This window comes from Vipera berus (assembly GCF_964194415.1).
Source record: "Vipera berus genome assembly, chromosome: 14".
NCBI classification, from domain to species: domain Eukaryota; kingdom Metazoa; phylum Chordata; class Lepidosauria; order Squamata; family Viperidae; genus Vipera; species Vipera berus.
Genome location: NC_138217.1, coordinates 12,151,477 through 12,179,357, shown reverse-complemented (window position 1 = coordinate 12,179,357; position 27,881 = coordinate 12,151,477). Strand labels below are relative to the sequence as shown.

General features: G+C 42.1%; 1 protein-coding gene across 2 annotated transcripts; it reads left to right on the top strand.

Moving 5' to 3' along the window:
- Window positions 1-26,839, top strand: MORC2 (MORC family CW-type zinc finger 2). Of its 2 annotated transcripts, XM_081338685.1 has the most exons (26): window positions 1-386; window positions 3,232-3,285; window positions 3,397-3,431; window positions 4,786-4,854; window positions 10,833-10,923; window positions 11,423-11,531; window positions 11,644-11,803; window positions 11,927-12,038; window positions 12,196-12,321; window positions 14,211-14,290; window positions 14,585-14,667; window positions 15,715-15,800; window positions 16,748-16,888; window positions 17,464-17,618; window positions 17,757-17,885; window positions 18,376-18,481; window positions 19,608-19,737; window positions 20,700-20,774; window positions 21,517-21,918; window positions 22,236-22,385; window positions 22,618-22,672; window positions 23,111-23,252; window positions 23,914-24,138; window positions 25,128-25,221; window positions 25,707-25,895; window positions 26,444-26,839. In XM_081338685.1, exons 1-26 carry the CDS (start codon window positions 322-324, stop codon window positions 26,510-26,512), a joined length of 3,132 nt encoding a protein of 1,043 aa, XP_081194811.1. In that variant the 5' UTR covers window positions 1-321; the 3' UTR covers window positions 26,513-26,839. The 2 variants fall into 2 exon arrangements, with proteins under 2 accessions (XP_081194811.1, XP_081194812.1); XM_081338686.1 differs by lacking the exons at window positions 3,232-3,285; window positions 3,397-3,431 and having other exon boundaries at window positions 3-386.
- Window positions 26,840-27,881: the final 1,042 nt, after the last annotated feature.

The following is a 27,881-nucleotide window of genomic DNA, read 5'->3' as shown; positions in this document are numbered from 1 at the left end:
TGAGGGGCAGCGAGAGGGGGGTACCCTAGTTGGTCATTTCCCTCAGCGTGAGGAGAAAGAGAAAGGGGGCGCCGACGGCAGTGGAGAATTGAGGCGGGAGGGGGTTGGATTGGACAGCACTGCCTTTGAAACAGAAGATAACGGTCGGAGAGTGGGGGAGGGGGTCAACGAACGGGAGCACCGAGATGAGCGAAGAATGTGGCTCTGGGCTGGAAGGCGCTGGGCTTGAGTCGAGCAGAGGTAGTTTCTGAGAGAAGGCAGGCGTGTCCCGCTTTTTCCCTCAGAGGAAGGGGGTTGGGGGGAGGGGCGCCTGTCACCAGCATGGCCTCCAACTACAGCAGCCTGCAACGCGCCCAGCTCACTTTCGAATATCTGCACACTAACTCGTGAGTAGGAAGGGAAGAAGGCTGTGGGTTACCAAATGTAGCATTAAGAGATTTCTTCTTCCTTGGACCTTGGTAATAACTACTGCACTAATCCAAAAAAACTCCACCTCATTGGGTAGAAGCTAATCATCCTCGTGGGCCATCAGAAAATGCATGAAAAGCTGCTTGGAATTTTTGACACGAATCAGCTAGCTGAAGTTGCTCTCCAGTCCAGGGTTCACTGGATCCCGAGGAATTCTTTTGGACCTTTTAAAAGTGCTTTTTGTTCAAGGAACGAAAAAAGGATTTGAAAAGGTGATGCAATAATGAAGCAATATATGGAATTGAGCAACAAGGTTGATGCAATCTCTGAAATCAACATAACCATAAGCTATTCTGCCTAACAAGGTTTTGATAGCAAAAAAGTATGGACAATTCCGTAAAGATATTCAGTAAGCAAGCCTATGATCGCTGATCCATCAGGAAGCATAGCTTTTAAATAACAAGAAGTAGGTAAGTATTTTCACTATATTGGAATGAGAAATGGGTTACTAATTTAGTATCCTATTCTAAAGATGAAGTTAGAGAATTTGACCGAAGATTTTAATCCACAAGAACACAAATAACGAAGAGTGAAGAGACTGACTTGCACAGAAATCTAACTGCTGCCATTTGAGATTGACTTGATTTATAAATGGCTGAAGGTTCTTGGTAATATTACACTGCAAAAAGCTACACTACTCCACAGCCGAATATCTACATCTTGTTTTTAGTTAGAGTACTTGTATCAACAAGAAGATACACCAGCTTCTGAATACATGTCAAGAAAGCATTTAAGAGACAATGGATGCCAAGGTGTGACAAAAACTTCCCACAATTTGGTGGTACAGAAACTACAGAATGCGGCATAGAATGGACTAATAATAAAATAGTTCTAAAAAGAACAGCATATATGATGTGTATTTGGGATGCATGTGAAAGAAGCATGAATTCTTTAGCTACAGTTTTGTTGGATTTCTTTTGCAGAAAAGAGAAATATTGCCTATTGCGCAGTAAAAAATTCTAAGCAAACGTGACAGTCCTGATGGGAAAGATGCAGAGATGATTATTGAATGTGAAGCTTGTGACATCTTGCAGTTCTATTCATGAAGGAGCTAATTTGCTTAGATCTTACTTATGACAATGGTATATTCCTAGAATCTCCTTGTTTCAGTCAAGATGCAATTACGATAATAGGAATCTCTGGAATCTTTGATACATAGATTTGTCACTTTCCATGGCAAAAACTGATAAATATAAGGTTGGATTGAATTTTTAAAATTTTGGCTAAAGAAGAAAAGTGACTTCCAATCTGGGAAGCTATGATAATGTGATATAGGTCCATGGCCTTGTTCTCTGTTCTAAGCAAGGATGTTCACATATGATCATGGAGCAACATGAGGCAGTATGTTTTTCACTTAATTTTCATACAGAATCTCAAATTGTCATGCTTGAAATCTGGCAGAATTGGCATGTTAAAATCAGGACGTGGTTTCCTTATTTATAGGATATTTGAAATGTTTTGATTTTAGTATAATGTAGAAATTGCTGAAATTGTACAACTGATTAGTCTTGCAGAATGGTCCCTGAGCAGTTTAAAGGCTAACATTAAAAGTGTTGATATTCAGAACCAGGAGAAACTGGATTAGTCTTCGACTTACAACCATTTTTTTAGTGACCATTCAAGGTTACAATGGCTCTGAGAAAAGTGACTTAAGACCCGTTATGCAGCAGCTCCATGGTCATGTGATCAAAAATCAGCCGCCTGGCAACTAGGTCATGTGATCACTTCTTGCAACCTTCTGAAGCAAAATTGGGAAGCTAGATTCACTTTAACAACCATGTTACTTAACTGCAGCAATTCATTTAACTGGCAAGAAAGGTTATAAAATGGGGAAAACTCAACTTTTGCTTAGCAGTGAACATTTTGGGCTCAATTGTAGCGGTATGTCAAGGACTATGTGTACTATGTTTCAGTTGTCTTTGAGAACAAACTTGGATTATAGCTATAGTGAGGAAAATAACAAGTACAGTGTTTGACTTCAAACTTTTATTTAAATTTAAACAAGATTATTCGGTATTGACTATTCCTGCCAGCTTATTGTCATCTCAAATTTGATGAGTTCCCCTTCTATTCCCTCATCTAGGTCATTTATGAAGATATTGAAAAGTACTGGGCCTAAGATAGGACTTTGTACCCCATTGCCTTATTAAAGTCTTAGGAACTCAAAAGTAGTAAAAGTGGTTTTAAAAGTTACTACTATTCCATTTATAGTTAATGTAGATGCTACTTTGAGGATTTATTATTAGTGGTTAAGAATAGTAAAATGGGATTCTACCTAATGGATTAGCATTGAATTGTTACAAGTGCAAATATAAAATTTTCTTTAATTTTCTGGGTTAGGAATAGTTATTAACATGTATTTCTGAACCTTTGCGTCACCAAAAGGATTCAGAATTTCCTACAAACATTATGAAATTAGGAAATCCGCTTTTATAGAAAAGTGATCTCTTAATGCTACATATATCAAGAACAATTTCAGATTGAATTATTAATAGTTTTACACATTTGAATCACTTTGAAAAAGGTCTCTTTTCTTGATTGTTTAATTTATAATTGTTGAAATTGTACTCTTGCAATATCTTGTCTTCTTTTGAGCAAGTACAAAATATGCTGCCATCCTAGTTAATTTTAGGAATTTGTTCTGTTATGAGGGACAATTTTATGTAATTTTCTGGGCCTATTTAAGAAACTGTTATAAATTAGGTCAATAATGTATATGTACACAGCTTCCTAGATTTTTACCGATTCTGTTTGGCATTGCAGAACCACACACGAATTCTTGTTTGGAGCCCTTGCTGAGCTTGTAGATAATGCAAGGTAATGTTCATAAAACAATAACTTACTAGGTTTAAATTTTGTTTTCTTGCATTATTCAGTGTGTGATAGCTCATCCTCTACTAAAACCAATTCCTTATTGCTGTTTTATAGAGACGCAAATGCCACAAGAATAGATATCTTTACTGGTAAGTTAAAGTTTTTCATTACAACTTGCCAGATATTCATAGAACACAGAAGGTAGATTGGAAACTGGAATGGGTGGAACACAAAGAATATGTACATATTTAATGATAACTAGGAAAGGATTAAATGATTGTTCTGTTCACTGATTTTATTCCCGGCCCCTTACATAAAGCATTTGAACTCATTCATTTCATTAGTTCTTGAAGCTGTTGTACCAATGAAATATGATACAGTGTATGATAAATAGTTTGATCATTGGCTTTGCTAATATTTTAACATGGGTCAAAGCAATTCATATAAGAATATGCCTAAAGTTACTTGTATTGGACAAAGTAAGTTGCAATTAAAATTGTAGCTCAAAACTCACTTTAAAATGTCTTACTTACCAACAGAAATTTTGGCTCAATTGTCATAAGTTGAGGACCACCTGTAGTCATGCTGGCCACATGACCATGGAAATGTCTTCAGACAACACTGGTTCCCTCAGCTAAGAAATGGAGATGAGCACTGCCCCCTAGAGTGGGACATGACTGGACAGGGGAACCTTTATGTGTTATTTAAACTGACTCTGAGCGAATGAGAAAGAACAGTAGATAATAACAAAATGTTTTTGTTCCAAAGTAATAAAGAATAATATAATGTGCAGCTTTTGTGCTACAAGACTATTGCTCTGAATGATTAAATTGTTATGTTTATAATTGATAAATTTATAAAATAAGACTTTGTGGCTTATAAAATCATATTTACAGAGTTGAAATTAATATCCTATGTAATAGTGTGTCTACAGTTGTATTTATTCATCTCCCTCATTCATATATTACTGTTCTGGCATGAGGAAGAACTTCCATGTGACCTTTATCAAAATGCTAACTGGTACATATATACCATAGGTGATGCAGCTGACATCATTATGTTCTTTCCCAACATTACATATTAAATAAGCCTAAAAGCTGCCGGTAGTTATCTAATTCCAATTATTTCATTGAATTTAAGAGAGCTTCTAATATTCTTTTGTTCCATATATTTCTAAATTTTCATCTGTTTCCCAGTGTGGCACTAGTTGGCTTTTATAGATCTGCTTATTACAGCAGATATTCCTTCAGTCACATGCAATTATGATGAGAAGATCTCACCAGCATGGAGCTGAGAAGGGATGAAGTTGCATAGTGCAATGCTAATGGATGATTTCCTGATCGCGACCTCTTTGTTTCCAAACATGGAACTCCCTTTGGTCTTGCTTGAAAATACAGGATGAAATCAGGAACAGGTTTAAGTACTGAATCCTGGCCATGGCAGTTTTTATTCCTAATATAAAAGGATTTTAGACCCGTCACTCTAAGTGTTCTGTTCTCATAGAGAATCGTGAAGACCTTCGAGGTGGATTCATGCTGTGCTTTTTGGATGATGGAGCTGGAATGGACCCAAGTAAGTAAAGAAAGAGAGAGAGGGGGGGGGGGAGGAGAGAATATTTGAAATTGACATTACAGTAGATCAGGTATGAATTATCCATTATGTTTTACCAACGTTTGTTAGAATATTTGTGAAGTCAGCAAAGGCAGAATGATAAAAATGTATTTTAAGATCTGTTGATTAGTATGCTCTGAAGGTCCATTTCAAAGGTGATTCAATTGAAATTTCAAGTATGGTGCTTTTATGAAAAATTGTAACTTGGTAATCCTGTACATCTGCACACAAATCACACACTTAAACTTTATACTTTTTAACTTGTCATATTAGTGATAATTTGATATGAATTTGTGTATTCATACAATAAATCTTTATTATTAAATAGTCTGAAGTTGAATATTCCAGAAAATTTATAAGAAAATACTTATGTGACTTAAATTAGCAATATTTATGAGACAGGTTTCTCCAGATGATTAGTTTCTTTCTGTGAATGATTTTAGGAAGCATCACGTTTTAAGGACTGTGTATCATGAGCTTGAACTCTTAGATTTTTCCAGGGACAGCAGAAAACAGACAGTAAGATACAGAAGATGGTATTTTTATATTCATTTTCTGACAAATGAAAACAGTTTGCCATAGTGGAGGTCGTCATGCAACATCTAGAAGCCATAACACTTCCACAACCAAAAATATGGATCAGATATATAGACAATATCTTCATAATAAAAAATGACCAATTAGAGAACACTCACAGAACCACCAATAACATTTTTAAAGGAATCCAGTTTACTAGAGAAGAAGAAAACAACAACTCGGTACCCTTCCTGGACAACCTGATCAGCAGAGACCCCAATGGCAAACTATGCAAGTGTACAGAAAAACCACTAATCATTAGCAAAGCAACAACCTAACCCCTCACAAGAGAAGCTACGTAAAGACTTTATTTAGACGAGCCCAAATGCATTGCAGCAACCCGGAACAGCAGAAAAAGGAAATGGAGCATCTATACAACCTATTGCAACAAAATGGATATCCACACAACTTTTATCAAAAAGTCCCTGACAAACCTTAAAAAGAATTATACTGCTATACATCAAGAATATCTCAGAAACCACCAAGAGACTACTATAACCACATGGAATCAGCATAGCACACAAGCTGACTAAAGCACTTCAAAACATCTTAAGCAAATCAAAAAACCCAGCAACCCTAGAAGAAAAAGCAGGAATCATCTACGACAGAGGTCCCCGGTCTGTGGACCAGCACTGGGCCGTGACATGTCGGAAACAGGGCTGTGCAAACAAGCAAAGCCCTATCCATGGGATACAGGCAGCACACGAAACTACACCCCCTACGGTCCGTGGAAAAACTTCTCCCCACAGAACCGGTCCCTGATGCCTAAAAGGTTGGGGGCCTCTGATCTACAACATACTTTGTAAGAACTGCAACAACCACTATGTAGGACAAATAGGCAGAAGACTGGCAGAACGCATCCATGAACACCAACTAGCTGTTAGAAGTTTCAATTGAGAAAATGTGACAATCCTAGACCAAGCCAAGTCCAAAAACACCAGGGAATTTCTAGAAGCCTGATACTCCGACAAATTAGGCATCAATAGACACGCAGACATTAACAACATCTATATGCAAAAGAGACAATCAGCCAGCCCAAAAAGGAACAAAAAGACCCAAGCATCTCTCCAGCAATTAACACCCAGATCATCATAGATTAAGATTGAAATCAGACTAACGATCAAGTAAGCAATAACCCAGTCAAGAAACTGCCAAAGAGCCAATAATAAACAGCCCAACCAAAGAATTTCTAAGATCACCCCACCAACACTGACGGCAAGCCACCAGAATATAAACTGACAGCAAACAACTCTCCTTACTAGCATTGATGATATTAACCTAGTTTGGATAATGAAACATCTGCAAGAAAACAAGCTCAGAGGGCACTAAGGACCTCTCAAAGGATGAACTATCAGTTGGAGACAATATTTGACTGATATTATCTCTACTTGGAAACTAAACATAATCAACACTGAGTAGTGGCTGGATGGGAGAACTCCAGGGAAGTCCAGGGTTGTTGCGTGGACTGGAAAGCCAAAACAGCATCCTGGAAGAAAGCAATGATGATTCACTTTCACAATTGTCTCAAGAAAACTAGGTAGACATATTTGTGAAATCACCAGGAGTCACACTTGACGTGAAGGATAATTTTGCCATAAAGTGTTAATTCTCAATATACTGGGAGTTCACATAAGGTCTTTTTTCAATGAGTTTACCAATTTCATACAAACGTATGCTGAACACAAACCAGTCCAAGCCATATATGAAGCCTATGTGTTCAAAATACAATGCTTATCTTTCAAATGAGGCAATATTATGCCTGGAGAGCAAAAGACTTTTGTTCAAGCTTCAGCCATCCATGTTAAACTTCCTTCAATCATTTAAAAGAAATTACAACTGAAGGGGAAAAAACTGCTGTGAGACTGCAAGGAATTTATTGCAAAAGTTAGAGAGGGGTTTACAAACACCAAGCACCAGCCTGAAAGAAAAGGTAGGCAAACTATGTTTGTTACCTGAGAACAGTAGTGCTGGGAGAGAGAAAACCTGCCATTTTTAAAAATCTGTTATAGTTTAAGAGAAGCTGATTTAAAGCAAATACCCTTGTTTGCCTTGATTTTGGTGAACGAGAGTGGTTATCTTCGAAGTAAAAACCAGATTTCAGGAATTATACAAAAATAAGCTTATTATCATTTACCTATTCATTCACTTATTTTTGCATATTTTTATTAAAAAAGTTTTATTGTTTAAAATTGTAAGGGATCATGGTTGTATGATGGAAGCTTCCACATACTCATGTGTTATTTTAGAAGGTCGTAATGCTCAAAGTTTGGAGACCTCTCAAAAAATGCTGAGGAGCTACACCACTTCGACAACTTCATGCTGGCCCTAAGGCAGAGGTTCAAGGAAACCCTGGACAACAAAAGGCAATGATCTGAATAAAATGGCTCAGGCAAGGGAAGAGGTCCGTTGCAGCCTACATCCAAGAATTACAGAGCCCAGCCAGTTGACTAGTAGATGGCCCCAGGCAATACTGATTGAAGACTTCCGAGAAAGATTAAACCATGCGATCTTCTACATCTGTCTGTCATGAGGAGCACCTAGAACCCTCTGCCAGTGGTACAAGTTGGTTGATGAGGTGATTGACTTTGCAACGTTTCACGAACGTGCTGGCTGGGAGCAACAAAATCCTTACACCCCAAAGAGGAAGGATTCATTCTGGATGGAAAAGGGGAGGCAGCCCTAGGCTTCACAATATGGAATGTTTCCAGTATGGCAAAGATGGCCACCAAGCCATTGTCCTTCCCAGTGCCAAACATCAGTTGCCACCCGTGAAGCTCCCAAGAAAACTAAAGTGACATTTAAATGCTGAGAGGGATCACTAAGAGGGGTTGAGATTGTAGAGTTCAACCCCATCGACCAGCGATGGTGAGGGACTCTGATCAAAGGCCCGAAGCTGGAGCAAGACAGCAGCAGCGGAAAAGAAGATGACCCTATGGTAAGTGACCCTCCAGGAACCTGTCCATAGACTGAAAGTGAAATGTATTAAAAATTCTCCGGCAAAACCCAGAGCAGGAAGCCCCAAAGGAAGTGAAACTAAGTAACCACATGCCTCTCATTAAGAAAGTGAAAGGGGAAAGCCTGGCTTCAACCGAAGAGTGGAAAGAAGCAATTAGTGGCATACCTTCTAAATGGGAGGTGAATGGGAGTCTAACATACTCCCCCCCCCACATCGACCACAGACTTTGTGATCAAGATCTTACCCAGGACCAAACTACTGAAGCTTAGACTTTACTCGATGACACCAGGGGAGTTGGAAGAGCTCAGAGCTTTTATTGACAAGAACTTGGCCAGGGGTTTCATCCAGCCAGCAAAATCGTACATTGTCGCCCCAGTGTTCTTTTGGGAGAAAAAGGATGGCTCTCTAAGACTGTTAATTAACTGCTGCCTGAATGGGATTTGCCAGTAATGAAAGACATGTCAGTCTACTAGAGCCATTTGGCAAAAGGAAAAATGTTCGGCAAATTAGTCAACATAACTTTCAAACTGTCAAAGCCCTGGGTACTGATTTGTTCACCTGAGTGCCTTGAGTCTGCCTATTATGTTTGCCTGATCCATCTTCCTTGTTATCTTGGATTTTTCGTACAGTTTCATATCACAAGTGCCCAAAGAGTGGAAAATACAGCTACAATTGGATGTCTTGTAAAAGCTGTACACGTGATAACTGTTGACAGTCCTATGCCTTGGAAAGGGCAAACTTTTACTAGACCTGTTTTTTTTTACTTTCTACCTGGTTTGTGGCATTGTGAATTGCCATTGATATTGGCTGAAACTTGTTTTCTTGAAATATGTTCTTTGATACCATCTTTTCTTTGTATCAGAACTTGAAGGCTATATAAGGTAGTCTTCACTTATCAACCACAATTGGGACCAGCAACTCTGTCACTAAACTACATAGTCATAAAGAGAAACATGTGATCAATTTATGATGTACTTTTCAGCTGCAGTTGTTAAGTGAATCACCACAGTTGTTAAATGCGTTGACTGCAGCTTGCAATTTCCTTCCGGCTTCCCCATTGGCTTTGTCAAAAACTGGCAAACATTACAAATAGCAGTCATGAGGTTGCAGGACCACAGGACCATTGTACACGTGCACCAGTTGCCAAGCATCTAAACTGCAATCGTGACTCTGGGAATGCTATGATAGCCACAACGTAAGAGGACTGTGGTTCATAAATCTGATATGTTCAGTTTCTTCATAACTTTGAAGGGTTGCTAAACAAGCAGCCGGTAGCAGAGGACTACCTGTAAAATAATTAGGTGAGCAGGAAATAATGAGCAGACTGTTACAGAAATTGTTCCATGTGTTGAAATAAGCCTTGATCAACAAGTTGATTTTAAAATGGGATGAGAGAAATTCGTGGAGTGTTATCAGTGGCTACTAGTGTCATGATTCCAACAGATGAAACCCTTCAAAAGAACTTTGAGGCATTGTTTACCTTGAAGAAACTTTTTATTCGGGAAACAAAGTATCGGCACTACATAGTTGAACCCCAAAACTAAATTCCCTTCCCCCTGTTACAAAGTAACAAAGTGCAATTCCCACCCACAATAAACAGTCATAAATCACATTCCTCAATTAGCTTAAAGTGTGGGCTTTCTCCTTAGCTCTACAGCCTGCCAAAATGTTATCAGCTTGTCCTTGGGTTCCCACCACAGCGTTATGTTATGGCTATGGCTAGTTGAGCTTACGTTCCAATTCTCCCCCCCCCCCTTTCTGCTGCACTTAATTTTTAAAGTAAGGAAAAGCATGTTAAAGGAATAGAGAAAATGGCTGCATTTTCATCAGTTGACAAAGCGGGAACTTCCAATGTTAGCAGTGTTTACCTCCAGTTTAAATACCGATTATTGGATAGTTAGCTTGGAGTTTTTGATTCATACAGAAATTATAGTACGTCTTATACCCTGGTTTATTCAACAAAAAATGTTGTTAAAATTATGACCTATGGTAGGTAGTTAGGTTCTATGAAGCAAGAATTACATAACACTAATATGATGAAAGATACTTTAATATTTTCAAAATCCACGATCTCTTTAATTGTGGACATGTTATGTGGCTGGACATCAAACAATATTTTTTTTGCAACTACATCCACTTTACCATATAATATAAATGCCTAGCAATTATATCTTTGTTATTATTGACGATTGGTTTGGAGTTTATCATCATCCGAAGACGAGAAACTTCCCAAGTGACTTTGTGAATCTGTTCTACCTTTTCACATACCTCCTCCTGAACAGAGATTGTGAAAATTGAAACCTACCTGGAAGAATTCTTTTATCTGGAGCTTTAGGGAAGGAGCTAGAAATATATGTATTCTTGAGGTTGTTTTTTTTTCTTCCTCATTTTGTTGTATTACTTTCAGATGACGCTGCAAGTGTGATTCAGTTTGGTAAATCTGCTAAACGGTCACCAGAATCCACACAGATTGGACAATATGGAAATGGCTTAAAATCGTAGGTATACGGAGTCTAGTCTCCCAAATACTTTTTGTTTCATTAAAATGCTAAAAAGAAAAAGAAAAAGTTACTTACGAAGGCCTAATCAGAAGCATTTTGTCAAGAGTGAAAATTAGCAGCTACGTGCCTCTCTGTTTTCAGAAGCTTAAAGCTTATTTCTTAATAAGTTATTACTTAATAACAAAGACCGTTGGTAAGTCTTCCAAACTACATTGTCCCAAAGCACAATGGAAAGAGTATCTGCATCCAAAGATCTTCAGTTAAATTGAAAGACCTGATGTCTTTATAATCTGTACTTGGATTCCAAATAGATTTCATTGTTTTGAAGAAACTGCACTTTCCTGAATGTTTAGTTTAGCCATCTCCGGAGGTAACAGGATTTTCAGTTAATTAAACAAAGTAAGCTTGTTCCCTGCCTTGTGGTTTTCAGTATACCATGAAAGGATTGATTTTGAGTACCACTCAGTATATTCCGTAAACTGAAATCTTTCTGCAGAGGATCCATGCGGATTGGCAAGGATTTCATCCTCTTTACGAAGAAGGAAAACACTATGACGTGTCTCTTCTTGTCTCGCACATTTCACGAAGAGGAAGGCATTGATGAGGTTTGCAAGCATTTGCCTTAATAAAATAGAGAACGCACCATTTTTGGAAGACCATCAAAATAAAATTATTCTAAAGCGGGTTTTGGGTTTTGGGTTTTTTTAAAAATTGCAGGTGATTGTTCCACTGCCTGCCTGGAATGTCCGCACCAGAGAGCCTTTGACAGACAACATGGAAAAGTTTTCCATTGAGACGGAATTGATTTACAAGTATTCTCCTTTCAAATCAGAGCAAGAGGTGATGCAACAGTTTGACAAGATTCTTGGAGAGAAAGGTAGTGTATTCCGCGTACTTAAGGATAGTATTCTTTTCCCGAGAGACCCAGTGCATGTGGCTATCTATTCAAAGGAAGAATGCTCACACGAGAGAGTTACTAACACTGTGTCTGTTACTTCAGGGACCTTGGTGATTGTCTTCAATCTCAAATTGATGGATAATGGTGAACCTGAGCTAGATGTGACCTCTGATCCGCGAGATATCCAGATGGCTGAAACTCCACCAGAGGGAACGTAGGTTTGATAGAGTTGGCAATCTATTCTGTTTTTAATCAAGGATAATATAATTTGCATGCTGTTAATCACTCAGTCTGCAGATGATGAATTTAGTATGATAGAGAACATTTTTAGGTTTATGTGCTATGATCTATAAGCCTATGTTCTGTTTCAGGAAGCCAGAACGCCGTTCTTTCCGTGCATACACTGCTGTGCTCTACATTGATCCCAGAATGCGTATTTTCATCCATGGCCACAAAGTACAAACTAAACGCCTCTCCTGCTGCTTATACAAGCCTAGGTATGACGCATAGTCAAGTTCTTTTATAGCCAGCCATTTTTGTCTTGAGCAGATATCAAAGAAAACTCAATTTTTCAGATGAATGTCCAGTTGAAACCTCCTTTTGGTTTTGCCAATCTTTCAGACCTCGTCTCGGCTCCCCTCGTCACAACCTATTTCAAATTTAGCTTGTATTTTTTCCAAAACATTTCCATCTCATGATGTAACATAACCATCTCTGTTTTCTTGTTGTATCATTTCTTCTCTTCGTATTCCTTTTAATATTACTGACAGTTATGCAGTTTGTATTTGGGCACTTGTGTGTGTGCTATTTAAAAATTGGAATCCCCTTTTGCTTTTGAAAGCCAACTCAAGCAAATCCAACTGTACCAGTGATGGCAAACCTTTTGGGCGTAGCCTGTCAAAAATTCAAACAAATGCCAATCTTTACCCTGCGGGTGTGTCACACCCCCACCCCGTACTAAAAGAGGCATCTTCAGATATCTCTGGACTCTCATGACCCTCCTGGAAAATGGGCTGGAGGACTCTGCTCTTGTGTGGTCTTTGAAAATGATTATTTTGTTGTTCTCCATTAATTCCACACTTTATTTCCCTCGAGGCAGACAGTGTTCCATTTTAGATCTCTACAGTCATGACTTTTACATACAACAATGCTTCCAAGCTTTGCAGTCATTTTCTATTTGCATAACTCTCTCAACTTCAAGACCGCCGCATTTTGTTTCCAAGGCTGAAGACCCCATGGATTGGCAGTCTCTCAAAGGAGGCACTCGTGGTCAGGAATGATTGGGTTAGGGCTAGCTGTTTCTGGAGAAAGTCAATTTCCTCTTTGCTTAAGAGGAACCTATACTAATGAGACCTGATAGCCTCCATACCTTTTTGCAAAAAAGTTGGGACGCACGTTCCCGAATCAAAGCAACGCTTGCAATGAAGTAGTCTTCTATGTGTAATTTCTACTACTCCGCTCCTCTGTGAATTCTTGAGATAGATTACTTAGCAAATAGATGACGGACAATGACAAGGGTGCATCACAAGGAAGATATCAGTTGAAAATGATGAATTGATGTGGAATTTCTGTTGCCAACTTGTTTAATTCTCCCAGCAATATTAAGAGTTCAAAGGTTACCCTGCTAGATTTAAGAGAAGAGGGCCCCAAGGTACCCTGAAGCCAAGCCGGAGCTGTCTTCTATCCATGATGGTTGAAACTTTAAAATAAGAAGAAAGGGTTATAACTTAAATTTTATTATGGCTACCCACTCCAAAAGTGAAACATGAGAACCTAGTATAAAAGAAATTATAACAGCAAAAAAAATATGATGGGCTCGACAAACATACTACAAGTCTGGGAACAAACCCAGATCTGAGGAAAATATAGTACAGTAGCCGACATAAAAAAATGACCAGTGGGTAACGCTGAGGCAAAGCCATTCCCTACTCAAGTTCAATTGCTCTTAATAATTCATTGTCTAATTTTATATACCACCACACAAAAGTGGGCAATCTTATGTGTTATTTCAGGATTAACATCAGAAAGTAAGAATTACTTGTACTGCTGGCCACTCTTATCCTGTTTTACTAGCCCGGAGCGGAGGCAAGTGGAGCATTTCAGGATGGACCACCATCTTTTGCGTGCTTCCCAACCAGCTTCCAACAAGCCGAGTTAGTGGAGAATGTGGACATAAAAGAGCATGTTATAATCGCATGATGCCTGATTTATTTAACTGAATGAGAACTGATACAATCTCAGCTGGGCATACATTTTAAGAAATTGGACAGCTGCTTTATTTTATATATCCCAAAGAAATGGAAGCCTTATAGAATTCCCAGGATTATGATGGTATTAATACATTCCCTCTCTTTTTTCCTCTCCCTCTTCTTGCAACTTCTTGTAGGATGTACAAGTATACATCCAAGCGCTTCAAGACTCGAGCGGAACAAGAAGTGAAGAAAGCGGAGCATATGGCTCGGATTGGTGAGTCCCCGAAAGGGAAGGAATGGGAAATCCATTGCAGCGTGAACGGCTTCATTAAACCAAGTGTACATGTTTTGCACGCAAATACTGCATGCAAACGGCACTGTGTTCCCACATATGGCTCGCCAAGCTGTGTTGCTTTTAGGAAGCTGCACTGGTTTTCCGAAGGCGGTGCAACTTTTGGAAGTTTCCTACACGTTCTGGGAGCCGATAGGAAATGGCTGTAAATCTGCTCCATCCTAGCTTTGAAGGCTACCTGTGTACATTTTCTTTGAAGATTAATTTCTCTTACAGTGGAAGAGAAGGCACGAGAAGCAGAAAGCAAAGCTCGAGCTTTGGAACTACGGCTGGGAGGAGACCTGAGTTGGGAGTCCAGGGTAAATACACTTTATTTGACTACTAATGTGAAATTTCGGTATCCCAGAAGAGATTCAGAGAAATATTCTTGAGCTCAACAAAGGAATTCGCTGGCTGTGCTTCGTAGTTTGGGAAGACAAAGGTTAAAGGTTCACTATCCAACTTGCTGGTATATCTATTCTGATGAGCCATAGTAATGTAGGTGTACATATGTGCACACGTATGACCATTATATAATTGCCTCTCTTACTATTTGGAAAAAAAATGTTGCACGTCCGAAGCAGGAAGAGAGCGCTTAAGATTCTGAAACTTCAGCAGAAGTCATTTAGCTTGCATAAGACACTTATTTATTTCCACAAAATTGTGCATGCTTAAACGCTTGTTGGTTCCAGATGTGTGATTTTTTCCCCCCTGAAATTGGTGGAACAAATATGTTTCACTGGATTTTCTGAATTGCAGCTATAGTCTGAACAGACAATGGTACTCAGCCCCGCTGCTCTTATCAGAGCTTAAGGCCTTGAGCAAGCTGTTGTTATAAGGACATGAATATTAAGCAGACAATTATATTACTTCACTGCTTAAGTTGAGGTTTATATATATATATATATATATATATATATATATATATATATATATATATGTATGTATGTATGTATGTATGTGTGTGTGTATATATATGCACGTATGTACGTATGTATGTATGTTAGGACGCTGAGCTTGTCGATCAGAAGGTCGGCAGTTTGGTGGGTCGAATCCCGAGTGCCGCGTAACAGAGTGAGCGCCTGTTACTCATCCCAGCTTCTGCCAACCTAGCAGTTTGAAAGCATGTAAAAATGCAAGTAGAAAAACAGGGACCGCTACGGTGGGAAGATAACAGCGTTCCGTGCGCCTTTGGCGTCTAGTCATGCCAGCCACATGACCATGGAGACGTCCTCGGACAAGCGCTGGCTCTTCGGCTTTGAAACGGAGATGAGCACCGGCCCCTAGAGTCGGAAACGACTAGCACGCATGTGCGGGGGAACCTTTACCTTTACCTTATATATATATATATATATATATATCTGTAGGTTATGCTGCGCCAGGCTCAAGACGTAGCAATAACAGTGCGCAAAGAGGCAGATGTTAAAAAGAGGATCAGGGAGGCAAAACAACGGTGAGTGATAATGATTCCTTCGTGTTGCTTTTTTCTCTTTCATATAAGTGGTCCATTAAAGAAGTGAAAATATCTTCATTTTATTTATATTCTTTGCTTCACTTAACAACTGTAAAATGTGGCAAAACTCAGCAACTTTCTTGCTTAGCAGCAGGAAACCTGTTGAGCCTGTATGCTGAGCCTGGAAAAGAAAAGATTGGAGATAGCTGTCAAATATTTAAAGGGGTGAATTGTTAGATTTTATGCAGAAGACAGGACAAGAAGCAGAGGGCTTAAATTGTATTTAAGTGCCCTTAAAAGGTAAATTTTGATTGGGCACTAGGAAAATTTCCTATCAGGAAAAGCTCTTCAGCAATGGAATAGAATGCTTTATGAGACTGAACAGCCACTGGAGGCATCAAAACTTTGGCTGGATGGCCACCTGTTGGCGGTGATGTAGTAGTGGATTGTTGAAAAGGCAAGGGGGTGGATTAGATTATCTCCCAAGGTCATTCACTTCCAAATACTACATTTTGTGAATTGAATTTAGCTAGGTTATGAAAGTAAGCTTATTTTTGTGGGTGTACAGATGTTGTTTTGGAAATTTTGTATTAAATGAATTAATTCAGTGTTTTTGAGAAACGCTGCTTGGGTATAGAATTGAAATATTTATTGATACGCTATTGAACACGATTGCAGGGCCCAGAAAAAAAACCCCCGAGGGCGGCCCCATGATCCATGAAGGCATGGTCGTTTTAAGACCGATGCTGCATGGGTGCTTTTGTATATTCTCCCAGTCCTACTCCTGCTTTTATCCCTACAAGGTAGTTGAGAGACTGGCTGAACCTCACTTCATAAAAGAGCAGGAATTGGAACTGCGATCTTGCGAGTCTTCTTTTAGTGCTGTAATCACTGTTCCCCAGATAAACATCCACAGATTTTCTTTGACTTGATCACCTGCTTTGCAGAGCACTAAAAGAGCCAAAAGAACTGAACTTCATTTTTGGCGTGAACATAGAGCAGCGCCATCTGGACGGGATGTTTGTCTACAACTGCAGTCGATTGATTAAGATGTATGAGAAGGTGGGCCCACAGCTGGAAGGCGGCATGTGAGTTCCCATGGAGACCTCCCCATACCTTTATAACAGAAGACCTCTTTTTAGACAAAGTGGGACCATCTCTCCTTATTTCTGCGTAATACAGGACAGAGAGACACTCTTCGTAATAAAAATCCTTTTTTTCAGTCCCATTCGAACCAGTGCTTAGAAGTTTGGGTAGATTTTTGGAACTAGCAGGAAAATACGTCCCCTTGCAGTGGCTATTCTCAGCTACAGCACACCAATTCACTTCAAGCTTTTTGGATTTTAAATGCAAATGGGTGATATTGGCTGAAGAACTCAAGAAGCCAATATTGGCTTTATCCGTCACTAGTTACACTTGTAAATTGTAACAGAAAAGCCGTAAAATGGAGCAAAACTCTCTTAACAACTGTCTCGCTTAGCGGTGGAGGTTTTGGGCTCACTTGTGTTTGTAAGTTGAGACCACCTGTAATTCAGGTCCGGCTACTCCCAATGAATTTCCCTATTTGTTTTAGTGGGGATCCATCTTTCCCGTATTCCTTCTCTGACATCAGGCTGTCGGATTGTTGCCACCAAATGTGACCCCCCCCGTTTCTTCTCCATAGGGCATGTGGCGGAGTGGTTGGCGTAGTGGATGTGCCCTATCTTGTTTTGGAGCCGACACACAACAAGCAGGATTTTGCAGACGCAAAAGAATATCGGCACTTGTTGAAAGCGATGGGAGAACACTTGGCTCAATATTGGAAGGATATTGAGATTGGTAAGAAGTTATGGGGAGAATCTGGGGGGGGGGCAGGGAAGGAGGAAGAATAAAGGGAAAGAAACTCTATGGACACAGATAAATTTGTTCATTTGTAAAGAGACTTTTTTATTATTTAAATTAAAAAAAAACATCCAGCTCAGAAAGGCATTAGCAAGTTTTGGGATGATTTTGGCTACCTATCTGCAAACTGGAACCAGCCTCCATCAAACGAATTGCGTTACAAACGGCGGAGAGCCATGGAGATCCCAACTACTATTCAATGTGGTAAGTGGTGAATTGAAGTTTCCTGTATTCTGGGGTCCAAAAGCAGCTCTGTTGAGCAAAAGCCAGCTGTCACACCCAAATGGCAAAAATAGCGATAGGAATAGCACTTAGACTTATATACCGCTTCACAGCGTTTTTACAGCTCCCTCTAAGCGGTTTACAGAGTCGGCCTGCTGCCGTCCCCCCCCCCCCCCCCCAAAACAATCTGGTTCCTCATTTTACCGATCTCGGAAGGATGGAAGGCAGAGTCGGCCTTCAGCCGGTCAGGATCGAACTCCGGGCAGGGACCGTTGGTGTTACATCCTCTTTGCACAACAGTAGTGGGCAAGTCCATGAAGGAGAAAAGTCCGTGTCCTCCAGGCTAAAAATGTATACAACAGTTGGCAATTATTGCATTCTCAGTACCTTAGCTGAGAGATCTGTGTACAGGTGTCTTACATTCAGCAGACTTTTCAGCATGCCAATTGTATGTTATGTCCTCGTATGACAGATGTGTGTTTGAAGTGGCGGACGCTCCCGTTCCAGCTCAGCTCTGTGGAGCAAGAATACCCAGATACCTGGATATGTGCCATGAACCCAGATCTTGAACAAGACAGGTGGGTAAGAATCAGAAAGCACTTTACATCATAAATTGCCTTTACAACAGGGCACCAGGTAAGTTGAATAATGCTTCTTATTCTCCTATTAAACAGAATCAAGAGAGAGAGAATAACGCTCAGAAGGAACAAAAAAAAAAGCAAGTCAAAGAGTTTAAGAAATAAAGGAAGAGAAGAAATTAGCTCAATCTTACAGCTAGGCCAGGGGTAGGCAACCTCGGCTCTTTTATGACTCATGGAGTTCAACTCCCAGAATTCCTGAGTCAGCTATGCTGACTCAGGAATTCTGGGAGTTGAAGTCCATGAGTCATAAAAGAGCCGAGGTTGCCTACACCTGAGCTAGGCCATACCATGGAGTGCACCACATCTCTCTCTATAAACATTCTAACAAGTCGTACAATTTATCTACTAGCTGTGGTTCTTTGTGGGGGTTTTTTTGGGGGGGGCGGTTAGGGTTTGCCTTTAAATCATTTGTATTGATTCCTGGTGATTGCCTGGTGAAGGTTAGTTGTGCTAATCCCTGATGCTCAGAACATGAATCCAGCCAAATGATGATTATACCTGTGATGGATGGATGGATGTATTGTATGGCAATCCTCATAACTACGTATAGTACATTGGGAGAATAACTAGGAGGCTAGTTTGCACTACTATCTCTGCTTGCCCAAGGAACTCTTGAGACAGAAGGAAGGAATCCGAGAGAGATTTTGGTAAAATAGTTACAAAGTGCAAGCGACGATCCTGATGCAAATCCACGGACGATAATAATAGAGGCACGGTATTCAACCTGTGTTCCCCGGAAGCCCAAGTTCTATGAGAGTCGTCAAGATTTAGCTTTTGTTTCCGTTGTATTAAATGCATTATTGCAAAATTAACACAGGAAACCTATTAATGGGATCTATGCTGATTTTTCACATTAGGAAGGGCTTCTTGGGTATATCTGTAGTTTGAAGGCTACTGCGATAAGAGAATTCCGATTCCGATAAGCAGCGTGCCCTGTTTGTTCAAAGCAGCCCATTGGTGTGAATCTTCATCTCAGCATTGCTAACGTAGCTCAAACCCATGCGTGCTTTTTCTTCACACTGCCGAGCTTTCTTTTGCTTTCCCCCCCCCCTTCCTCTGACAGGTGTGAAGCTCCTGAGCAGAAGCAAAAGGTCCCCCTCAGACTCTTGAGAAAAGAGAAGACGCAGGAAGATAAGCAAAAAGAGCTGACCGATAAAATTCGCCAGCAGCAGGAGAAACTGGAGGCCTTGCAGGTCAGTCTGCATGCTGGGCTAGATAGCCTTCGTCGGTCTGGTCTCCCGTCATGTCAGGGGCTTCACTCTGCCAAATAATTTGCAGACGTTCCCTGTCAAGAGCCCAAAGTCGTCCATACACCCACACTACTACAAATGCTACTACACACCTTTTCATTCTGCACTAATTCAGAAACATATGCACCTATATAAGAGAGTACTTTAGAGAACCACTTTGGTCTAGTGCAGGGGTCTTCCAACTTGGCCTTTGGATGACTTGTGGACTTCAACTCCCAGCGTGCCTGGCTGAGGAATTCTGGGAGTTGAAGTCCACAAGTCATCAAAGGGCCACGTTTGAAGACCCAAGGGCCAAGTTTGAAGACCCCTGGTCTGGTGGTTAAGGTCCCAGGCTAGAAAGCCAGGAATTCTGGGAGTTGAAGTCCACAAGTCATCCAAGGGCCAAGTTTGAAGACCCCTGGTCTGGTGGTTAAGGTCCCAGGCTAGAAAGCCAGGAATTCTGGGAGTTGAAGTCCACAAGTCATCCAAGGGCCAAGTTTGAAAACTGCTGGTCTAGTGGTTAAGGTCCCAGGCTAGAAAGCCAGGAATTCTGGGAGTTGAAGTCCACAAGTCATCCAAGGGCCAAGTTTGAAGACCCCTGGTCTGGTGGTTAAGGTCCCAAGCTAGAAACCCAGGAATTCTGGGAGTTGAAGTCCACAAGTCATCCAAGGGCCAAGTTTGAAGACTGCTGGTCTAGTGGTTAAGGTCCCAAGCTAGAAACCAGGAGTTCTAGTCCCACTTTTAAGCAGGAAAGTTGGCTGGAACCGATCCGTCTTTGCTCAACCCACCCACAGGGCTTGTTGTTGTGGAGGAGGAGAAAAAAAAAGAGGAGGCAGGAGTATTCTATATTTCTGCAGCCTTGAGTTAAAATAATAAAGGCGGGTAAAATAAATAAATGAATACTTTGTTCCAATTGCTCTGTCCAGAAAACTACCCCAGTGCGTTCTTATGCTGATCTGAAGAAGCTGCCTCTGGAAGTCACCGCCCAGCCTGTGCTAGAGGTAAGTGCCCTCCAGCCACTGCTGTTTCTGGAATTCTTCTCTTCTCTTATACCAGAAGTCATCCAGTCGAAATGGCGATTGGAACTGGAATTTTCATCGCTAAGTAACTTGGTTGCACAATACAAGGCCACTTCTTTGTGGTTTAGTGAGAGCGGATCCGGTTGCCATTGTAACCCCGGAACCCTGCAGGAAGAGGCAGGATTTCCAGACAAAGAGCATGACAGATAGTGCTACAGTGTACAGAGGAGTGCATAGTTACTGCGGGGATAAAGATGCTGTGGGCTGGTACTATGAAGCACAGGTGGGCTGCTAAGAGCTACAGGCGTTACGGAGGGCGGGCAGGCCCGTGGAGCCTTTGATGGGCACTGCAGAGCGTGGGTGGAGGCAGTGGCTACAGAGTAGGTAGTAGAGGTCTCGTACTCCCTAGTGGGGCTCCTCGGGGGGAAAAAAACGGCAGGAGTGACTTGGGACCTTCTCCACCGGCTTCCCCATTGATTTTGCCTGTGGGAAGCCAGCAGGGAAGGTTGCAAATGGCGACCACAGGAGGACTCTTCAACTGTTATAAGTACAAAGCAGTTGCCAAATACCTGAATCTTGCTCACATGGCCCTGGAGCATGTTACAACGGCCAGAACGCTTGACCAGTTGCAAGTACCACACACTCACCTCAATCTTAACCTTGGGTGGTCACTAAAAAGTCATTAAAGTTGAGGACTACCTGTCTTTTCATCATGTCCCGGCAGAACGTGGACCTGTTCAGCAAACCCCAGCGGCCACGATCTCCTCCGCTGCCCGATGTGATCAAGAACGCTGCTGCACGTAGGCCTCCCGTTCCTCCATCTCCTTCCAGGCCCCTCAACTCTCAGAAGAAGGGCCACCCACCCCAACCAGCCATCAGCTGCTCCAGGCCACAGAACATGGCGCATCAGGAAGAGTCCAACCTTTCCAGGTTACAGCACCACTTGGAAGCTTCTCGGAAGTGTCCCCCGTCCCCCTTTGTGATGCCTCTCTCCAAGGCTGCATCGATTGGAAAGATGTCCTCTGGGCCTGTTCAGAATGCCAGAAGCCAACACAGACCCCCCAGTCCGAAACACTTAAAGGTGCTGCTTCCACCAAAGAAACCCGCCTTAATCAAGCCTGCCCAGGTGAAAACTTTTTTTCCTAAAAATAAAAATAAAACTGCGAGGTTAGGGGGGTGGGGAGCGTAGGTGGGATTGTTGCTTCCTTTGTACGATGAACGCCCACTGCCTCTTGTTTCCAGAACATCCCAGAACCCTCACCAAAACGATTCTGATTAATTTTTAAAGGAATGACGATCTGAAAAGTATCCAAAAAGCCCACTACACTATCCTGCCATCCTTAACCTTATTGAATTACTCCTAAACTCGGCGGCTGCTTGGAAGCAGAAAAAAAAACAAACGTTGACCGTTAAGATATGTGAGACAATCTCTCATCTCCGCAGGCTTCCGGTTCCCGGAAGAGAAGCATTAGCGCGGTGGAGGAAGACACGGAGGAGGAGGAGGAGGCTGGACTGAGAAAAGAGAAGAGGAAGCCAGGCAAGCCTGTGACAGTGAAGGAAGAGAAGAAAGACTCGAGTGAGGTGGTCGTAGAAGTAAGTCAGCCGGTCCGGTTGGAAGTAGGACTGGAACCCTCTGGCTAGAAATTTCTGTGACTGTCCCACCTCTCTGTAGATACCAGGTGGAGATGCGTTGCGGGAGTGCCCAGCATCCGGTCCTCGAGAAACTATACTTCTGTTCTGGGTGGTATTCTGAATTTTTGGTATGTAAAGTACATGGTGACGGTTACTGATTTTCGGATGTATTTGGCTTCTCCCTGCTTTTCAGCTGACGGACAGCGCGGGAGAAGAGGAGTTAGCAGAAATGAGAAGAGCACAAAAAGGTACTTTGGCTGGCTGTCTTGCACCTGCAGTGTTTTTAAAGAGAGATAAATCACCCCAAGATTATATCCGCCACGGGAAAACTCTTCTTCACCTCTGTCTGCTAACAGGATCGCTAAGCGAGGGGCGGGGAGCCTGTGGTTTTCCAGAGGCTGCTGAATTTTAGCTCCTGGCATCCCTTCCTTATCCTTGGCGGCCCAGTGAGCTTTGCCCTGCGAATTCCATTACCCAACCCCTCAGTCTCATGTACAGTGCATTAAAGGAAGTGCCCTGACACCGATAGCAGTTGTAGGACATTAAAAAAAAAGATTGCATGTTTTGAACTTCCACTTTCTGTTGCGGCAGCCATTTAGTGCAAGAATGTAGAGAGGGTCAGAATCCTGCCCATTTGTCAGCCAGGGCTGTTTGCTGGTCTTTGAGCCGCCTCTCGCTTCTCTCAGATAAAGGGCAGCACGTGGAGGTCCGAGTAAACAAGGAGTGGTTCACGGGCCGAATTACAACCGTCGAGGTGGGCAAGCAGACGGTCCGTTGGAAGGTGAAATTTGATTACGTCCCAACTGATGTTACCCCAAGGGACCGATGGTAATTTTTAACGTACAGATTCTGGAGCAATAAGGGAGGGTCTTCGGGAGGCTGAGGCATTCGAGGTTTTGCACCATGGTCAGGATGGAGCCACTTGCTTGGAAGCAGGTCAGATGGCCCTGGGCTTCCTTTGTCCTTCCTTGACGACAACATTGGGTCTTCGCTGGCTCATGTCGCCTATAGGCTGTGCGGTGTTTCGAGTTCAGTTTGGACAAAGTAGCCTTCTCTTGAACCTAAGAGGCTCTCCGCGCGAATCAAGAGAAGTATTTCTCAAGGACGAGATCCAGAATTATCCACACACACCCCCCACCCCCCGGTCAGTCTGATTGGAGTATCTCATCATCATGCCGACCCCCCCACACACACACAGTTAACAATTTCAGCCAATCTCAGAACCGCTTTTAGACTGGCGTACGGAATGACGCTTGGCGTTAAAAAGCACCACATCATCATCGCATGAGCAAAATGGAGAAACCTATGCGTTCTGGCAACATTATGGCCTAAAAGTCTTTCACTTGGCACAGTGTGGACCGTAAAGAGTTGTGTTTAGTGTTTTAATTGTTTTAGCTCTTTGTCGGGGGGGAAAAAAAACAAGAGGCAGTTTGGGGGGAAACTTTTGAGAGTGGCAAACGACTTGTGATGTGCCCGTTGCTTCGTTCAGGGTAGAGAAAGGCAGCGAGGAAGTTCGTTTGATGAGGGCCCCCTCGCCGGAACACCAACGTCCAGCTGTGCAGCAGCAGCAGCAGCAGCAACAGGACCAGGAAGAACAGCTGGAGCTGCAGTTGGATATTCCTTCTGAGCCCTCTACCTCTGACGGTGGCCAAACGGAGCCGGACACCACCGACAACAGACAAGAGAATGCGGACTTGTTAGCCCAGTCCCTACGGTGAGTGTTCAGTGTTGTGAAGCCAGTTCTCGCGGTGGTCCTAATTTGGCCCTCGAGCAGATACGTCCACCTTCTCACTTTGCGTTTCCGAATGAACATTAAGCAGCCTTTCAGATTTCATTACTGGAACAGAGGCCAGTGTGTGTGTGTGGGTGGGTGCTGTATCCCCGTTTAATGTTGCAATCATTTGGATCGGCCAACTTCTTCGACTTAACTCAGGGTAATGTATTCTGTTCCTGCGGAAGAGCAAGACACTAAACACGTTCGTAAAAGGAGAATATTTGTAGCTCGCGGTTGACACGACGACAGCCACGTAAACAATATACCCCGATAACTGCCAAAGACGCCAGCAGCAAGCAGCCCCAACCTCTTAAGAACCTCTTTAAGACCACCCCCCACCAACACTGATAGGGCAAGAATATAAACCGACCGCAAAGCCCACTCCTTACTAGCGCTGGTGATGTTACCTAGTTTGGGTCTGCAGGAAAATAAGCCATCTCAGAGCACCAAGTACCCCCCACTAAATGCTGAATGCATATTTTGATTGATTGACTGATTATGTGCCATCGAGTTGGTGTCAACTCAGCAACCACCTAAATGGACCCATCTCAAAGATAGCCTTTCCCCATCTTGGCCCTTAAGGTCTTCCAGCGGCACACCCTTCGCCACTGTATACACCGATCGGATCTCTTATGTACTTGGCTGCGTTGTCCTCTTTCCATCTTTCCCAGCGTTAAAAGATTTGTCGACAGGGCTTTTGCTTAATATGTCTAGAAACCTCCTTTCAATAAAAAAGGAAGACGAGCTAAATATTCATGTTTGAATTCTATGCCCAGTACCGTTTTCTATGCTTTTGTGTGTGTTTGTGTGTGTGTGTGTGTGTGCGTGTGTGCATGTGTGCGTGCGGGTTGTCAACTGCAAATGACATTCTGACAAACTGACAAATGACTTCTGCTTTGCACTTGCCTGTCTTCTCTTTGCTTCAATAGGAATTGCTTGCGTTATTTCTTGCCCCCCAGTTTCCCCATTTCCAAGAAGGATTTGACTTCCATGAGCTCGCAGGAGTTGGTGGCATTCCCTTTGGTGAGTCCTCTGTTCAGCTGATAAAATGCACGTGCTACAACCAATTACCTCCCCAGATATATACCGGGTTCTTTTTAACGAGACGTAGATTTTTGGAATCAGAAGTTTGGTATCGCCTCCATCGCCCTCTCCTTTAATGTTTGTGAACTCTGCTCCTAAAACAGGTGCAAAATAGCAAAAAAGAAGAAGTTAGAATCCCTGCATTAAAATTTGTTTGTTAATTTATAGAATGTAATTAAATGGTACACTTCCCTCTCCCCAAAATTCTACATAATCTCCACCTGTTTGTTACTCAACATGATGCAATAATAATAATAATAATAATAATAATAATAATAATAATAATAATAATAATAATAATCAGGGCTGGTTTGATTGGAAGTACAATAATTAGTGTCTTTCTCTTCTTGCCTGGAGCAAATTGAACCCTTTTTGCCTTGTTTCCTTATAACCTTGGGATGTTCTCCGTGTCTCCGTTTCCACAGAAAGAGTACTTTAAACAATACGAGGTGGGTCTGCAGAACCTGTGCAACTCCTATCAGACCCGTGCAAACGGTCAGATCCAAGCCTACGAGGAGAAAGTTCACCACCTAGAGCAGAAGGTCAGAGAGACGAATGAGAAGCTCCAGAAGCTGAGGACAAACATTGTCGCTCTGCTCCAGAAAGTGCAAGAAGTAAGTGTGGCCTCAGGTAACAGCCTGGATGTTTTTGAGCTCTTTCTCAAGATGTGCAAAACCAGCCCATCCCAGAGCTCTCAAATCAAATCTTTATTACGGTCAAAGACCCGCAGAGGTTTTGCGCATGGATCACAGCTGCTTTGAATCGCCTTTTCTCAGATGTATCCAGTAATTACAGACAGTAATCAGGAGTTAACAAAAGAATTACAGTCTTAAAACATTGCAAATGAGCAACTCTCCAACTTCCGTTACAAATATCAGCTTAGATCGGGGGGGGTGGGGTGTCTTCAAGCCTGGCCCTTTGATGACTTGTGGACTTCAACTCCCAGAATTCCTCAGCCAGGCACGCGTGAGGAATTCTGGGAGTTGAAGTCCACAAGTCATCAAAGGGCCAGGTTTGAAGACCCCTGGCTTGGATTCTCAGGGTGGCGTCGTCTACCAAATTCTTTATTGTGTTTTTGAAATTACTAAGAGTCACTGCTTGCGCCTTTTGTTCGTGAGAGATAACATTATGTGGGCTGAAAGTTTTTTTCTGCTGTTTTCAGGATATTGATTTCAATTCAGACGACGAACTGGATGCTTATATTGAGGACCTCATCGCTAGAGGAGATTGATGGGCCCAGCTCCAGACCAGCAAAAGCGTGAAATCAGACAGCAATGCGGTTACTGGGTCCATTGGGTCTCCAATAGGTGTAGAACAAGCAGCACAGGCTGATGGACAGAGCTGAAGCCGTGGTTTTAGAGACTTGTGTTCCTTGTTGAGTACGTCGGTGTTGAACATGTTCGTTTTTTCCCCTCTTTTATATAATGAAATTAGCAACTGTTACTGTTAAGGTTTCTAACCTTTTGTTTATAGATATTTGTTATAAAAAAAAGACAAACCTAAACCCACCCCCAGCCCACCCCCAATAAAATATAACTCTTCATGGAGCAAGCTTTTATTTGTAGTACGGATGGATTCATTCCGGATTTTGATAAAAGTTTATAAGAAACACTGTTCCGTTTGAAGGGATGGTGCTGGAGCTGGTAAGAGACACCCACCAGGGCTAGTCTGTTGCTGGGGCCTCTCTTTTGAGGAGGAGGAGGAGAAAATTGACATAAAGCAGGTGGGCTCCAAAGGTGTAACAGAATTGTTCGCATAATTGGAGAAAAGCATTTTTCTGACAGCAGGGGGTATCGTGGATCAGAGCACCAGGTTTGTGGCTCCCCTCCTACTTTGCACTTATCCCATTTGGAAGTCTTCATAAATTTGGCCACTGACACACAACCTCCCCCCGCCCCTTTTGCACTTTTCATCTGGAGCCCACCGAGTGTTCTTCGTCTTAAGAAGCTGGGGATAAACTTGCTGGAGATTTTAAAAAAAACCCGGAAGCTAAAAATTGTTTGTTATTGCTTCTTTAGTCTGTGGACTGAAGGGAAGCCAGACAAGTGAACACACCCCTGAAGCTTTTCTTTTGGTCCCCCCTCGTCCCCCAGTTCAGACAGCTCCAATCTCAATTTACAGGCGGCTGAATTGCGTTTGAAGCCAACGTGGGTTCTGCCTTGGGTGTCACTTCAGGCCAAAGGCAAATGGGTTGTTGAATTGTTGCATAGATCATTGTGTAGACTTAAGGCACTTTCAGAAGGAGGTGGGCACTCTTCCAGGACGCAATGAATTCCATAAATAACACACACACACACACACACCCGCCTTTCTTCTTCAAGCTATTTTCCAACAAAATCTCTTGACAAGGAGGCTATTTGCAGGCAAGCACAGCTGACTTGAAACTATAACACCCAAGCTGAATAAAACGCAGGGGATTTTTTTTTTGAATGTAGTCTGGACTTTTGCTGCTGCCTTTAAAAAAAACAGAAAGATCAGCCACAAACAGGAAAAGAGGCTGCGTCTCAGAGGAGTATCCAGCAAATGTTCAAGGACTGCAAAGTCGCCACGGAGCCTGCAGCTGCTAGAAGCATCTAAGAGACACAGAAAAATAAGCTGTT